Source organism: Typopeltis vanoorti, chromosome 13 (assembly GCF_054136105.1).
Source record: "Typopeltis vanoorti isolate ZY-2024b chromosome 13, IOZ_Tvanoo_1.0, whole genome shotgun sequence".
Lineage (NCBI taxonomy): Eukaryota > Metazoa > Arthropoda > Arachnida > Uropygi > Thelyphonidae > Typopeltis > Typopeltis vanoorti.
The window spans coordinates 106,412,059-106,427,102 of record NC_143561.1 but is presented as its reverse complement, the minus strand read 5'-3'; the positions used below and the strand labels follow the sequence as shown (position 1 = coordinate 106,427,102).

General features: G+C 36.5%; 1 protein-coding gene across 2 annotated transcripts in view; it reads right to left on the bottom strand.

The window, feature by feature from the left end:
* Cul2 (cullin 2) overlaps positions 1-15,044 on the bottom strand; it is a 427,362-nt gene that overhangs the window by 330,125 nt on the left and 82,193 nt on the right. For both annotated transcript variants that reach the window (XM_090403159.1, XM_090403160.1), the window contains one exon: positions 14,255-14,360. In XM_090403159.1, coding sequence (XP_090259285.1) covers positions 14,255-14,360 — 106 coding nt within the window. The remainder of the gene's footprint in view (positions 1-14,254; positions 14,361-15,044) is intronic.

The following is a 15,044-nucleotide window of genomic DNA, read 5'->3' as shown; positions in this document are numbered from 1 at the left end:
AGACCATGCTCTGGATACACGCCACAGAATATGGTGGAAGAAAGCTACAATAATACACCGTAGCAAATACAAATTCGAAAGACTATTTATGGAATCAGTCTCAGCCCTAAGAAACTCTCCAAGCCTCAACAAATTTGGTTGTATGCGACTGCCCCAAATTTTGGAGGCTTACATCAGCAGACCTTCAGCCCAATGGCCAAGAACACCTACTTAGCCTGCTAGAGGGCACCATAAGGATTTTTAGGAGAACAATAGCTTCATCTTTCATTTTCAGTTACTGTGTTGTAGTGCCTATGTGCACGTGCCTTTTTTTGTAAGTTCCTTTTGAAGATGGCAACATGATGTTGCCGAAATATCAGAAATATTTATTAAAGTATAATTAAATTTATATTCGTATCTACGTTGTTCAATTCCTTGAGTGATTTAATAATGCATAATCAACGTATCAGCCTGTCTACGAGAATATACTTGACTAGTTTTTTTTTTTTTAATCTAATTTTCCAAATTTTTAGTTTTCATGATTTTAATTCAAAATTTCAAGTCCTCTTTCATTCGTTATTTCTTTGTTCACCAATTATATTCATGCTTCCATTCTGGCCTACTGAATGTAAGCATTTAAATTCACATATGGAGTGAAATTAAGAGAATTCGAAATGGAGGAGTGAAAATGATGAAAACAAATGATATCAGTTTGAAAGAGGTAACAAAAGACCCACAAGTGTTGTATGGGGATTCAATTATAAGAGGTGTGGTGAATGAGAAGATGCACAAGGTTTGTTTTCCAGGAGCCAAAATGAATAGTGATTGAGGCATTGGATATGAGGAGTAAGTGAGCAAAAGAGTTTGTAGTTGTAATAGAGAAAAATGACAACTGGGAACAAGGAACATGTAAAACTGGATATCAGGAGGTAATTGAGAAGGATAAAAGATAACAGTGTGATGGGAAAGGTAGTTAGTGTGTTGTCCAGGAATGACAGTGATGAAGATCATGAATGATATGTTAGTTGAAGCATGCGAGGAGAAAGGAGTGCAGTTTGTTAATGTGTGGAATGAGTCTGAAGGATGAATTGAAGTGTATAAGAGAGATGGAATGCATTTGAATGGTTTGATGTGAGTCATCAGGAAAGACTGCTGCTGCTGGAAGGTAGAGAAATGAGTACAGAGAACAAATCTGATCAAGTAAGAAGCGATGTGAAAGAGCAAGAGAGTAAGAAAGGAATAACTGAAGTGGTGGAAGAAGAAGTGGGTAGCATGAGTATAGAGATTGAGGGAACAAGTATACAAGACAAACTGGGAAACGGAGAGGCTCAGGGTGGACAGGGGAACACAATGTGAGAAAGTTGATGCTCCAAGAGGAAGTGAATGCATGTAGACAAAAACCTTGGATAGAGGGAAAACAGTTGGATTTGAAAAAGGTTCTCAGATAAATAAAGAGAAAAAGAATTGGCTGAAGTTAAGTATGGAGAAGTCACATCTAATAACTGGTATCAGTGAAACTTGTTATAGATCCAGGAATGAGCTGTTATGTTTGTACACAAATACTAGAACTGTAAGAAACAAGGAAAATTAAATGGTTGCATTAATTAAGTCTGTTCAGCCAAGAAGGACATGCTTGATGCTCCAAGAGGATGTGAATGCATGTAGACAAAAACCTTGGATGGAGGGAAAACAGTTGGATTTGAAAAAGGTTCTCAGATAAATAAAGAGAAAAAGAATTGGCTCAAGTTAAGTATGGAGAAGTCACATCTAATAAGTGGTATCAGTGAAACTTGTTATAGATCCAGGAATGAGCTGTTATGTTTGTACACAAATGCTAGAAGTGTAAGAAACAAGGAAAGTGAAATGGTTGCATTAATTGAGTCTGTTCAGCCAAGAATTGTTTGAATAAGTGAGACACGGTTGGATGAGGATGACATCCTGACAGGAATAGAGATGGAAAGGTATGATATGTTTCGTGAAGATAGAAAGGGTAAAAAGGGAGTGGGAGTGCTATTGATGAGAGAAAGTGTTATCTCCATATAAGATAGATGCAAGAGGAAAATAGTGCCAGTGGTTTTGAGACAGTATGTTGTGAGATAGAGGTGAACAGAATGAAAACTTACTTGGATGTTATTACAGACCTGGTAATGTGGATGGCAGTGACCACAGAATGTATAATCAAATTAGCCAAGCAAATAAGAAATGGGTGATCATTATGGGAGATTTTAATTATGGCAATATAGACTAGGGAAATATCGACTGGGATGATGAGATAACTGAAAGTAGAGAAAAGGAAAGAGATTTTGAGGGACAACTACCTCAGGTAATATAACAGAGGTCACATGAGGATTGAGTGTCTTGGATTTGACCATCTCATCAGAGGATGTAAATATAAATGAGATGTCAAATCACCCTCCAGTTGCTGAGAGTGATCATAAAGCAATTACCTGGGTGGTTGGCAGCAGTGTGAGGACCTCAACGAGGAAAGGTTATATGTGAAACTACAAGGCCGGCGATTCTGAGAAGCTCAGGAGACAACCTGGGTGTAGCATGGAATGAGGAGTTGGCTGGAAAGGAATCAATATAGCTGGGGGGGGGGGTGATATTCGAAAACTATAAATCTAGTAGAAGCAATGTCTATATTCCAAGGGTAAGAAGGTTAAAACTAAGGTAGGTGTGAAATGGATGAATGAAGAGATTAAGCATGCAATACAGAGATAAAAAGGCATTGTTGGTGGACAGCACAAGGAGTGGTAATAATCAATTCCATGAGGATTACAAAGAACAGGCAAGGAGGGTGACTTTGTTGGCAAGGGTAGCAAAAGTGAAGTATGAGCAGGAGTTAATGTAGCCAAAAATAATCCTAGGGAGTTTTCGATATGTCGCCAGCAAAAAAAGATTATGGATGGATGGCATTGATTGGAGAAAATGGTGCTGTTTTATGAGCAGCTCATAAAGGTCTTTCATTCTTGTGAGTGTGGCATCGCAGAGAGTTTGAGAGCAGTTGATGAGGCGGAGAGACTGACTGCAAGTGAGCAAGAAGTATATGGAAAATTGAATAAGCATTTCCTTAATGATGTTAATAAGGCTGTGGGACTAGATAATACATCACCACATATTTTGAAGGAATGTGCCAGAGTTGGCATCTGCCTTGATATGTTTAATATGAGTCTTGCACTGCATCAAGTTCCAAAGGAGTGGAAGGAAGCAAGATTGTGCCACTTCATGAGGGAGGTAACAGAACTCAAGCATCAAATTATAGGCCTATCTGTGTGTCAGTTGTTGTGGTTTAAGTGTTGGAGAGGCTGGTGAGAATCAAGATGCAGAACTGGGATGACAACAATGGACAGCATGGATTTGTTAAAAGGAGGTGATGTTTTAGCCATCTACTTACTTATTACAATAAGGTGACAGCTTCATCAACAAGTTGCGTATGGGGGAGCAATATCCCAAAAAAGGAAAGTCACTAGCAATTTGCCTTAGGGGTCTGTTTTAGGGCCATTGCTGTTTAACCTGTATGTTAATGATAATGGGAAAAGATTTGGATGGGGATATTCAGTTGTTTGCAGATGATGCAAAGCTGGGATGAACTATGAGGAATATAGCAGATGTTATGGCCTTACAAGAAGACTTGAATAAATTAAGTGCATGGGAGTGGAAATGCCATTAAATTTGATGCAAAATGTAAGCTTTTAAAATTTGAGAAACAGAAACAAAGATGGGATGTAGAATTTATGCTTGGTGGGATATTGTTGGAGGTGGAGGAAATGAGAGATCTTGGGGTGGTGGTGGATAAGGATCTAAAATGTAGAGGACACATTGCCAAAATTTTGAGAACAACACAATGAATTCTGTGAATGATGTGGAGGACACTGACTTGTAGAAGTAAGGAGATTCTCGTTCCACTGTATAAGGCACTGATTAGGCCAATTAAACTACTGTGCACAGATTTGGTCACCTGGTTTTCAAAAGGATGAAGAGATATTGGAGAGGTCCAGATGTATGCGACTGACTAAGGCAGTTTCTGATCTCTGGAATGTTGAATATGAGGAAAGGTTGAGAAGATGCAATTTACAGAGTGCAATTTACTTCTGCTCTCTAATCTTTCCAGATGTGAGACATCTGGAAAGATTAGAGAGCAGAAGGAGGGTTGGTGGTGGAATAATGATGTACAAGTGGCAGTGACAGCTAAGAGGAAGGCAAAGCAGAAGTGGGATGAGTCAAGAGTGGAAGAGGACAGAGAGGTGTACAAAGAGAGAAAGCAAGAAGCCAAGAGAGTTGTGGCACAGGCGAAGGCCATGGCATATCAAGATCTGTATGATCAATTAGAAACAAAGGAAGGACAGAGAAAAATTTACCAACTAGCGAAATGTAGAAATAAAGCAGCTAAGGACATCTTACATGTGAGGCAGATCAAAGATGCTGAAGGAAGAGTATTATGGAGGGATGTGGACATAAGAAACAGATGGAAAATATACTTTGAGGGACTTCTGAATGAGGAAAATGCAAGGACTCACAGAGGAGATGGGCAGCCTTCTGAGGGGATGGTGCAGAACATCAGTAGAATGGAAGTGACGGAGGCCATGAAGAGGATGAGGAATGGAAAAGCGGTGGGCCCCCGACAGAATTCCAGTGGAGGCATGGAAGGCACTGGGAGAAGAGGGAATTGACCTGCTGTGGGACCTGTTCATGAAAGTTTGCCAACAGGAAAATATACCCGAGGAATGGAGGGAGAGTACTCTTGTTCCCATCTACAAGGGTAAAGGGGATGCACAAGACTGTAAAAATTACAGAGGAATAAAGTTGATGTCCCACACAATGAAGATCCTAGAAAGGGTTCTTGATGGTAGATTGAGGGAGGAGGTGGAGATTGCAAAGGAACAATTTGGCTTCATGCCTGGAAGATCAACAACAGATGCTATCTTTGGGTTACGACAGATGATGGAAAAATATCAGGAGAAACAAAGGGAGCTACATCTGGTATTTATTGATCTGGAGAAAGCATACGATATAGTGCCAAGGCAAGAAGTCTGGAGGTGTCTGAGGGAGAAGAAGGTGCCAGAGAAATATGTCAGGTTGGTGCAGGAAATGTACAGAAATGTGAAGACAAGTGTTCGGACCTGTTTGGGACAGACAGAAAGTTTTCAAGTAACAGTTGGCTTGCATCAAGGGTCAGCATTAAGTCCATTTCTGTTTAATATTGTGATGGAGGTGGTAACAGAGGAGGTGAGAGAAGATGCACCTTGGACAATGTTGTATGCAGATGACATCTTGCTGTGTGTAGATTCAAGAGAAGAAGCGGAAACTAAACTGGAAAGATGGAGAAAAGTACTGGAAGAGAGAGGTATGAGACTGAGCAGAAGTAAGACAGAGTATATGTGTTGCGCAGTGGGCGGTGGCCAGGAGACAGACCTGGAGCTGGAAGGAAATGTCATCAGGAAGGTGAGAGACTTTAGATACTTAGGTTCGACAGTGGAAGAAGATGGAGGAGGTGAGAAGGAAGTGGGATGCAGGATACAAGCAGGTTGGAGGAACTGGAGGGAGATGGCCGGAGTGTTATGTGATAAGAGGGTGCCGATCAATCTGAAAGGCAAAATTTATAGGACAGTAGTGAGGCCAGCTATGACATATGCTATAGAAACTGTGGCCCTGAGGAAAAATAACATTAGCAGGATGGAAGTAGCAGAGATGAGAATGCTTAGGTGGATGTGCGGTGTGACCAGAAAGGATCATCTGAGAAATGACTATGTCAGGGGAACAGTGAAAGTTACGAACTTAGGAGCGAAAATACAGGAGGCAAGGTTGAGATGGTTTGGTCATGTGATGAGGAGGGAGGACGAATATGTGGGAAGAAGGGTCATGCGGATGGATGTGCAAGGAAGGCGGAAGCGTGGGCGGCCAAAGAAGAGATGGAGGGAGCTGGTAGAAGAGGACTTGAAGATGAAGAACTTGGATGTGGTGACAGCCCAAGACAGGAAGGTGTGGAGGAGACTCATAATAAACAGTGACCCCACTTAAGTGGGAGAAGCTGCAGAAGAAAGTGGATAGGAGGAAGAGGGGTGATATGGTAGAGATGTATATGTTGGTAACGGGATGTTACAAGATCAATGTTGAAGAGGTTTTACATAGAATGGTGGGAGATCAAGGGTATAAGGATGGTGTGAAAAGGGAATGAGAAGCAGGTTTTTTGCATACAGAGTTGTGAATGCCTTGCTTGAGAGTGTGGTATCTGCAGAGAATTTTAATGCATTTAAGGCAGCTCATCATTAAATCATACACACAGTTCATCATTAAATTAATGATGAGCTGTGTGTATGACAAAGGGACCTCTGAGATGAATCTTTGAATCCATGGAGTCTTAGGGTAACTACAATAATTCAGCTTCATTCAACACCTTTCTCTTCTTGTAATGTTTTGGCTCCAAAATTACACAACCAGGTTTTTATATAATTAAATTTATTATATGAAAAGTAGGATAGCTCCATTACCCAATAAGCTTTGCTATTTTTATTACTGTTTTCTTTTTAATCTGGAGCAACATAAAACCAAATTTCAGAAAATTTCTGTATATATTTTATTTTCATAACTTAACACTTTTTCTGACATTATTTTTACATATTTATACTCTTATAAATTTAAAATAAGAGCTTTAGACAATAACTCTCAATCCATATATATAAATCATTTATTTTAACTTCATATCTTTATAACCAAATATAGCTGAATACATAAAGAAATCTATCTATCAATATATATATATGTGGGGGGGGGGGCAGGCAGCAATCAACAAATAATGCACAATCCTACTCACCATGAAAAAAATGTACTTGCCTAAGTTCCTCCAAGTTTTTCAATAATATGGCCCAATGGAAATCAATAGGAGTTGCAGCATGAGAGCCATTCCAGTATTTCCAAGTATTATAAATAATACAGAATAGGAAGAACAGTAAAAACAACATTGATTTTTTGGAAAGTATAATTTTTTTTGTTACTAGAATGTCCTTCATATTTGAGCATATTTTTCTGTTTTCTTAAAATAAAAAATAAATAATTTTTTTATTCAATTAAAAGTATTCTATATTGTTCAGTATACAGCTACTTGCCAGCTGGCAAATTCTACTCACCATGAGCAAGTATATTTGTTGAGTCTTGTATATGGGGATGGGCTGTATTCAGAAAATAATTCACAAGAAAAATGCTAGGAAAGTGTAAAAGCCACTTCAATATCAATAACTTAGAATCAAGGTAATGTAAAAAAATCTGACACTCATAATGTGTCTTTGCCGTGTAATATTTTTGGATAACAACTTTTGTAAAAGAAAACTCCAAAGTTCCTCAAACCTTAACAGCAATGACACACCATTTAAAGTCCAAAGTAACAAAAATTAGTCCAGTACTTGATTACAGTACAGAAAGATATCTAATTGCAACTGAAATCAGCCATCAATCAGCTATTTATCATTTCATAAGAAAATTTCCATATTACATTTTTTTTTTTTTTAAAATAAATATAACTAAATTACTACTATTATTACTAAATAAATACAGGATGTTATTTTCAGGTGATAGTGATAAGGAAAGGAAAGGAAGAAGAAACAATAGCATTCAACCACATATATGAAGATAAAACTACTTGATTAGAAAGCAAGTTTCAAGTAGGGGTTTGTGGGCAAACTTCAAAATGGGGAAATAGACAATGAAACTTATTTGTGCCTATAGTCCCACAAAAGGTTCTTCTAAGGAAGAAGTGGCAGAAATTTGTCATTAAAACAGGCAGCTGACATAAAGAAAATGGAAAAAGTAGTCCTCGATGGAGATCTCAAGAGCACAGTAGGAAATGAATCTCACCAGGCATATAACAACATTTTGATCAAATTTGGAGAAAAGGGCAAAGCCAATAATAACGGTATTTACTGGACTTGCTCAGTACACGGACTAGTCATTACTAACACTGTGTTTCACATAAAGATGTGCACACGTTCACATGGAGAGAAGACACAAGATATAAGAAAATCCTCATTGACTGTGATATCACAATGCTTGTTCAAGATACATGCATGTACAGGGAATTTGAAATTGGAATGACCATTACTTAGTACTAAGCAGGATAAAAATGGAATATCACGTTGAAAAGAACAATATATATATATATAAGAAAGTTTTAAAAAAAATTAAAGTTGAGCAGCTTTTACAGGTAAATTGTAGACTGACGAACGAGAAGGTGAAGATTGTAAGTTTCTTACTATGCTATGATAGAGGCGAACTGAGGAGGGTATTGATAGTCAATGAGTCTATATGTAGATTGTGCAAAATAAATGATGTAGAATTTGTGGATCTGCAGTCTCTGATGGAAAGAAGGATTTGTACAACGCAGATGGACTACATCTAATGGTTTTGGTATTAGATGTCTGGAAAGAGCTTTGTTTGCTGAGCATGATGACGTGTAAATTCCAGGAAATTTAAGCAATTAGGGTGGAAACAAATGAACTTGTGTGAAGGCAACCATGAAGCGATTGAGTGGGAGAATGATCAAGTGAGGAATCTGGTCTCTCAAGCAAAAATATTGAATATGTTGCTCAATTCAGAAAATAAAGGTGGGCAGGGGACTAAAGGGATGTTGCCATTTTTATATACTAATGCCAGAAGTATCAAGAACAAGAGGGAGGAGTTTTTCACACTGATTAGTGAACTTTGCCAAAAGTTATAAGCATTAGTGAGACTTGGTTAACAGCAGATGTAGTTACAGAGATTGAATGTGAATGGTTTAAAATTTTCAGAGAAGAGAGAGAGATGATAGGATGAGGGAGGAGTACTGTTGATGATAGCAGATGAATTGCAACCAAAAAGAACAGCAGACAGGTGGTAGGGTAGCTGTTAATTTGAAGCAATCTGGTATGAGATTAAGACCAGTTAGACAACATATACAGGGTCTTAATCAAATACCAGAGAGAGAGATTAAAACCAGTAAGACAACATATACAGCTGGTTGTTGCTATAGGCCAGGGAATTCCACAGATGATTTGGAAGACATGCAGCACCAAATTAGTACAATGAGTATAAGTTGAGTGATTATTATGGGGGACTTCAACTATGGAGATACAGACTAGAAGGAAGAAAGATCACATGACAGAAAGGAAATAGAATTTACACACCTGCTGAAAAGGCAGCATGTGATGGAGGGGACTAGGGGTGGGAAAGTATTGGACCTGGTCATAGGATGAGAGAAGCTATCCATAACCATGTTGACAACACTGCCTCCAATTGGTGAAAGTTGCTATGCGGTCTTGACTTGGGAAATTGTAAAATATAAGAGATATTCTATCAAGAAGGGGTATTTGTTGAACTACAAGGGGTGATTATGACATGCTTCTTCCTAAGCATGTCATAATCACCGCTTGTAGTTCCTACTTAAATCTGTATCATGGCATAAAACATTGCAAGGTATTAATGTTTACTATATTAATAACTATATCTCTAGATTAACTATATCTCATGTACTACTAACATCCAAGGTAAGGATGTTAGTAGTACATGAGATATAGTTAAGGGTCATCTGGAGGAAGCAGTATTAAATTGTTTACCTTGGGTAAGGAGGGTTAATCGGGTAGGAGTTAGATGGATGAGTAATGTCATTAAGCAAGGTTTGCAGAAGAAGAAAATGCTGTTGAAGGTATATAAAAAGAAAGGTGACCAGCAAACTCATGAACAATACAAGGCCTAGGCAAGAAAGGTAACCGACACGGCAAGGAAGGCAAAATCAGATTATGAGAAGAATTTAGCCGAGCACGGCAAAGGAAATCCCAAAGAATTCTTTCATTATGTGGCAAGTAAGAAGAAGAATGACTATGGAAGATTAACCTTAATGAGTGATGATGGTCACTTCTTATCTTGTGTGCTAAAGTAGTACTTAAGATTACTTGGCTGGTGAAGAACACATTAACAAGTAGAGATAAGGAAGTTGTAATTTCTCCTTATAAGGCCTTGATATGCCCACATTTGGATTACTGTTCTCAAGTCTGATCCCCTGGGTTTCTTGGGGATATGGAAGCAGTGGAGAGGATTCAGATACAAGTAATCAAGATGATGAGTGGCTTATGGAATGTGCCCTATGAGGATAGATTGAAGGTGTGGATTCCATAGTTGGTTGATAGGAGAAAAAGATGGGATATGATAGAAACATTTATGTTGCTTAAAGGATTTACAGGATAGATGCAGAGGAAATGTTTCAGCATTTGGCTAGAGGAACCAGAACAAGGGGTCATCCCTAGAAGTTGAATAAAGGTGTGGTTAGTAAGGGTGTGAGGACTAGATTTTTTTCTTGGAGAGTGGTGAATGAGTGGAATGGGTTGCCAGGGTCAGTTGTGAGTACTTTTTCTGTTAATGGATTCAAGGAGAGGTATGATGGATTGTGTGGATAGACTGGGTCTCCTGAGATGAGTCTCTTCAGACTCCATGGAGATGCCCGTATAATTATAATATTATGAAAGAAAGTAGCATCAGGCCTGATTAGAATTGGAGAAGTCCAACTTAGCTCTTTGCTTAATACAGATGTACTCCTAATTACATCTAGTGTAAGTCTTCAGGATTCTTTAAATTGAATAACAGCTGTAACAAATTTGGCATGAAAAATCAGCAATAAAAAGACCAAAACTATGAAAATAGGCAGGAACAGAAACTTCAGCTGCATTCTGAATTCAGATCCTACAGGAGTAAAATATTTCAGCTATTTAGGCACAGTTTTCAGCTGGCAGGTTAAATCTGGAAATAGACAAGAGAATAAGCAAAGCTGGTATGATGGATAGCCAGCTGAATAAATTTATATGGAATAAGAGAAATGTGCCAAAACATCAAACTAGCAGTATATAAAAAACAGTGTTTAAACCAATTTTAAGTTATGGATCTAAGAGCTCTTACAAAGAAAGCACTTGATATAAGACTAGAGACCACAGATATGAGGGTTCTGAGAAAAATTAGGGGAGTGAACCGATGGCGTCAATGGCAGAATCATATTAAAAATGAAGATATTAGAAAGGAACTTGACATTATTAGCATTCAACAATGCATCAGCAGAGCTAATCTAAGGTGGTATGGCCATTTAAATAGAATGGGTGAAGAAGGGTTAGCAAAATGGGTCTTTGATGGCAGGTAAGAGACCCAGAGGAAGACCAAGGTCTAGGAGAATTGATTCCGTCAGAAGTGCCTTAGAAGCACGAAATGTTAGATATGACAATACTGAAGTGCTTACAAGTAATAGACTACTTGTGTAGAGGCTTAAGTGCTGTGAGGACATTATGTTGGAGGTTTAATGGATTTTTTACAACACTCAAAAAGAATTAAAATAGAATTTAATACTTCCTATATTTCATCCTAGTCACTAGGACATCTACGGGGATTACAAAAACAATTAATGTAACATGCACACAAAAACTTACAATACTAAGCCCAACCACGTGGGTGACGTGGTTGGGCTTAGTATTGTAAGTCCTATCTAGGTGGAGCGCCCTCTAAGGGCGGTAGTAGGTGGCCTGGAATGTAAGGTGGGACCTCTGGTGATGAGTGTTTCCCAAATCTTCGGAAGCTTAATGCAACCATATTTGTTAAGATTTGGTTGGTTTCTGAGAGCTGTTGCTGCTTCTAAGAAAAGTCTCTTTCTTGAATTTGCTGTGGTGGAGCATGGTGGTTTTCTTCCATGATACTCTGTGGGTGGTGTCCAAAACATGGTCAGCCAAGCCTGAATGGCCATAGTTGTGTTTAACGATGTACGACTTGTGTTCCTCCAGGCGGATGGATGCTGATCTGCCTGTCTGTCCAAAGTACGCAAGCTTACAGGAACAGGGTACTTTGTAAACTCCAGGCAGAGAGAGAGAGAGCTGATCTTTCGTAGAACGGATAAGGGTAGCAAGTTTGCAGTAGGGCTTATATGCTGTGTGTAGGCTATACTTTTTTAATAGCCAAGATTTTTGAGTGTTGTAAAAAATCCATTAAACCTCCAACATAAAGTAATAGACTAATTTGGAGGGAAATTGCTGATAGAAGATTAAAAATAAAATAAACTTAATCATGTAGTGCTATAGTAATCTGAACACCACTTGGGAGTACATATCAGGAAATTGATGTTGAAATAAATATCAACTCAATGAAAGAACAAAGTTCTGTGGAGAGGTGCGTAGGAGAGAGAAAATGCTTTACAATACAGAAATTTAATGTAGATTAAATAACTTTTCATTCATAATGTTCACATAAATGGTGGATTTGGAATTCTCAATGAACTCTGTTTGAAAGCCTCCTTTCATGAAACATGGTCGTAACTAATAGCATACTGCTTTTAAATCTTTCTTTACTATTTTTTTTTTTTTACTAATTTTACTGTTAATAAGAGTTTTTTTTTTTTTAAATTAAATGTAATGTAATAATTAAAGTTTAATTAAATATAATTTAAATCCTTGGTTTACAATATGAATGCTATCCACAGAAAAATTAAAGGAATATGCTCTGTGTGATGATTAGAGACAGGATACCACCATTTGATGAGATTGAGAATAAGTATATAGAACGTTATCAAACACATCGTGCAATCAAAATGGAGATGGGCTGGACAGTACAAGACATAACACAAGATGGTCTAAATTATTAACAGAATGGAGACCTATAGATGGCAATACACAAGGTGGAAGACAAGAAATTGCAAGAAACTTATGATTGCTGGAATCTGGAATGCAAATGATGAGAAAATTTAAAAAAAGAATAGAATGGAGAAAATTGAAGGAAATTATGTACAGTAGTTGCCTAATCTAAGTCAAAAAACAAGAAAGAACCAAAAATCAACTGGATTGGAAGAACTAAAAGAAGCACTGAAGGTATCAAAAAACAGAAATGCAATTAGATTAGACGACAGAGCTTTGAAAATATGGAGAATATTTACATTAAAGATTTCAGTAGCTGTTGGAAGAAAAGTGAAGTTCAATCAGAATAGTTAGAAGCTAACATTATATCTATATTTCAAAAAGGATTTTCAGACAGTCATAACTCTGGAAATTAGAGAGAAATAAGCTTATTAAAATACAGGTTAAAAAATATATAGTAAAATTTTTCAATAAAGCATTTAGAAATATTGCAGTCAACCTCAGATGATCAAAGCTGTTTTAGACAAAGAAGATCATATATAGATAACATTCATGCCTTATAAAGTTACAATTAGTTAATAAGTTAAAAGGAAAGAGATTGGAATTAAGGTGGAAGATAAGAATGTTGCTCTACAGTTTTATTCAGAATATATTGATCAAATCATAAAAATAAGGAAAACAACAAAACAATGTATCCAAGTTAAGCAAGAACTATTGTTAATTTAATACTGTATGCAGATGATCAGATTATGAATTAAATAAAATGAGACAATGCAATCTAAGGATTTCACAGAAGACAAAAATCATGATATTCGAAGGCAAAGATGAAAAATAGAAGATAGAAGATAAAATAGAAGATATACAACAGCTAATGCAATTTAATTATTTAGTTGCATTTATACTAAAATAAATAAATTTCAGAAAAATCTATGCAACAATTAAAAGGACCCTGAATACAAAACAACATGGATTTATTTATTATTTTTGATGGATCTAACTTAAATATGGACTTAAAAAAAAAAGATCAAAATAAAATATAGGCAGCAGAAATAAAATTTTTTAAGAACAATTAAAGGGTGCAAAAATCAGAGGGTATAATAAATGAAATAGAATAAAGTTAAGTATTTACAGTTTAAATGAAAATATCAAGAGCTATAGAGGAAATGGAAACAGCACTTATATAGAATGGAAAGTTATATTGACTACCAAAAGAAGTGGATAAATGCAGGCAGAAAGAAAAAGAGAGGAAGACCAATTGCAAGATGGAGAGACCATTGAAGCCAGAACAAGCAAATGCCAAATCCTTGATGAGAAGAATTTTCCCTTACCCTAACTTCAACTCTAATAAGGTGGTTATTCTTAACTCCAATAATCTTCTATATATTGTCAGTGTTCTCTGGCCTCTTTGTTTCAGGAATTAAAATCCTTTCACTTTGACATGAGATTGATTAACTCATATCCAGTTAAAAAAACTTATTCCTCACATCTAATATAGGATTCCAACCACATCTTTTCAAATGAAAAAGCACAAATAATAGTATGACTACATTATATCATGATAAATGGCATATCATGACAGACATGCCATATTTTTTGATACTTGACCATAAAAATAAACTTCCTATAAATTTATAATGAAAATTAATACTTACAGCATATAAATCCTTAACATGCTGGTCTAAAAACTGCTTGGTTTCTTGATACAGTCTGTCACCAAGAGGCTCTGGAAAAGCTACACATAGGGCATACACATCAGTATATTTCTGTTAAGGATAAAAATTATGAATGGTAATGTGAAGGTGGCTTGATTTTTTTTTAAATTATATATAATTTTAAAATATAATGATTAATAACTTCAAAAGGAGATGTATTTTTTGACTCCACTAAATCTCTTTACTCCTCAATTTGTTCTCAACTTCCCTTAGATCAAACAAGGATTTGACCTGATACATCCTCACTTTAAATCACACAAAAAATTACAAAAATTGTCATTAATTATATGCATAGCTGTCCATTATTCTGAGATTTCAGTACTTAATTTCCATACTTCAAAAATTTCAAGGGTATAATATAAGGATTTTTGTGTGTGTGTCAATTAGCATAAATCACATACGACTATGCTAGGAAAGGGGTGGGAAGAATGTGTTACAAAAGGAAAATTAAATGCAAACTGAAGAAATAAAAACTATAACTATGGACTTTATAATTTATTGTACCCTCTGTTATTCATTATCTATATGGATCACATTATGAAGGAAAGTGGTATTAAACATGATATCAGAATTGGAGATGTTAATGTATGCTCTTTGCTTTATGCAGACGATGTTATACTTCTAAATAAATCTGCTACTATTCATTGTGTTGAATTTTTTCTTGACAATTATTCATAAGACTATTACACTTTTTTTATAATCTTTGTCAAGTAGCTTTATTTTATCCTCC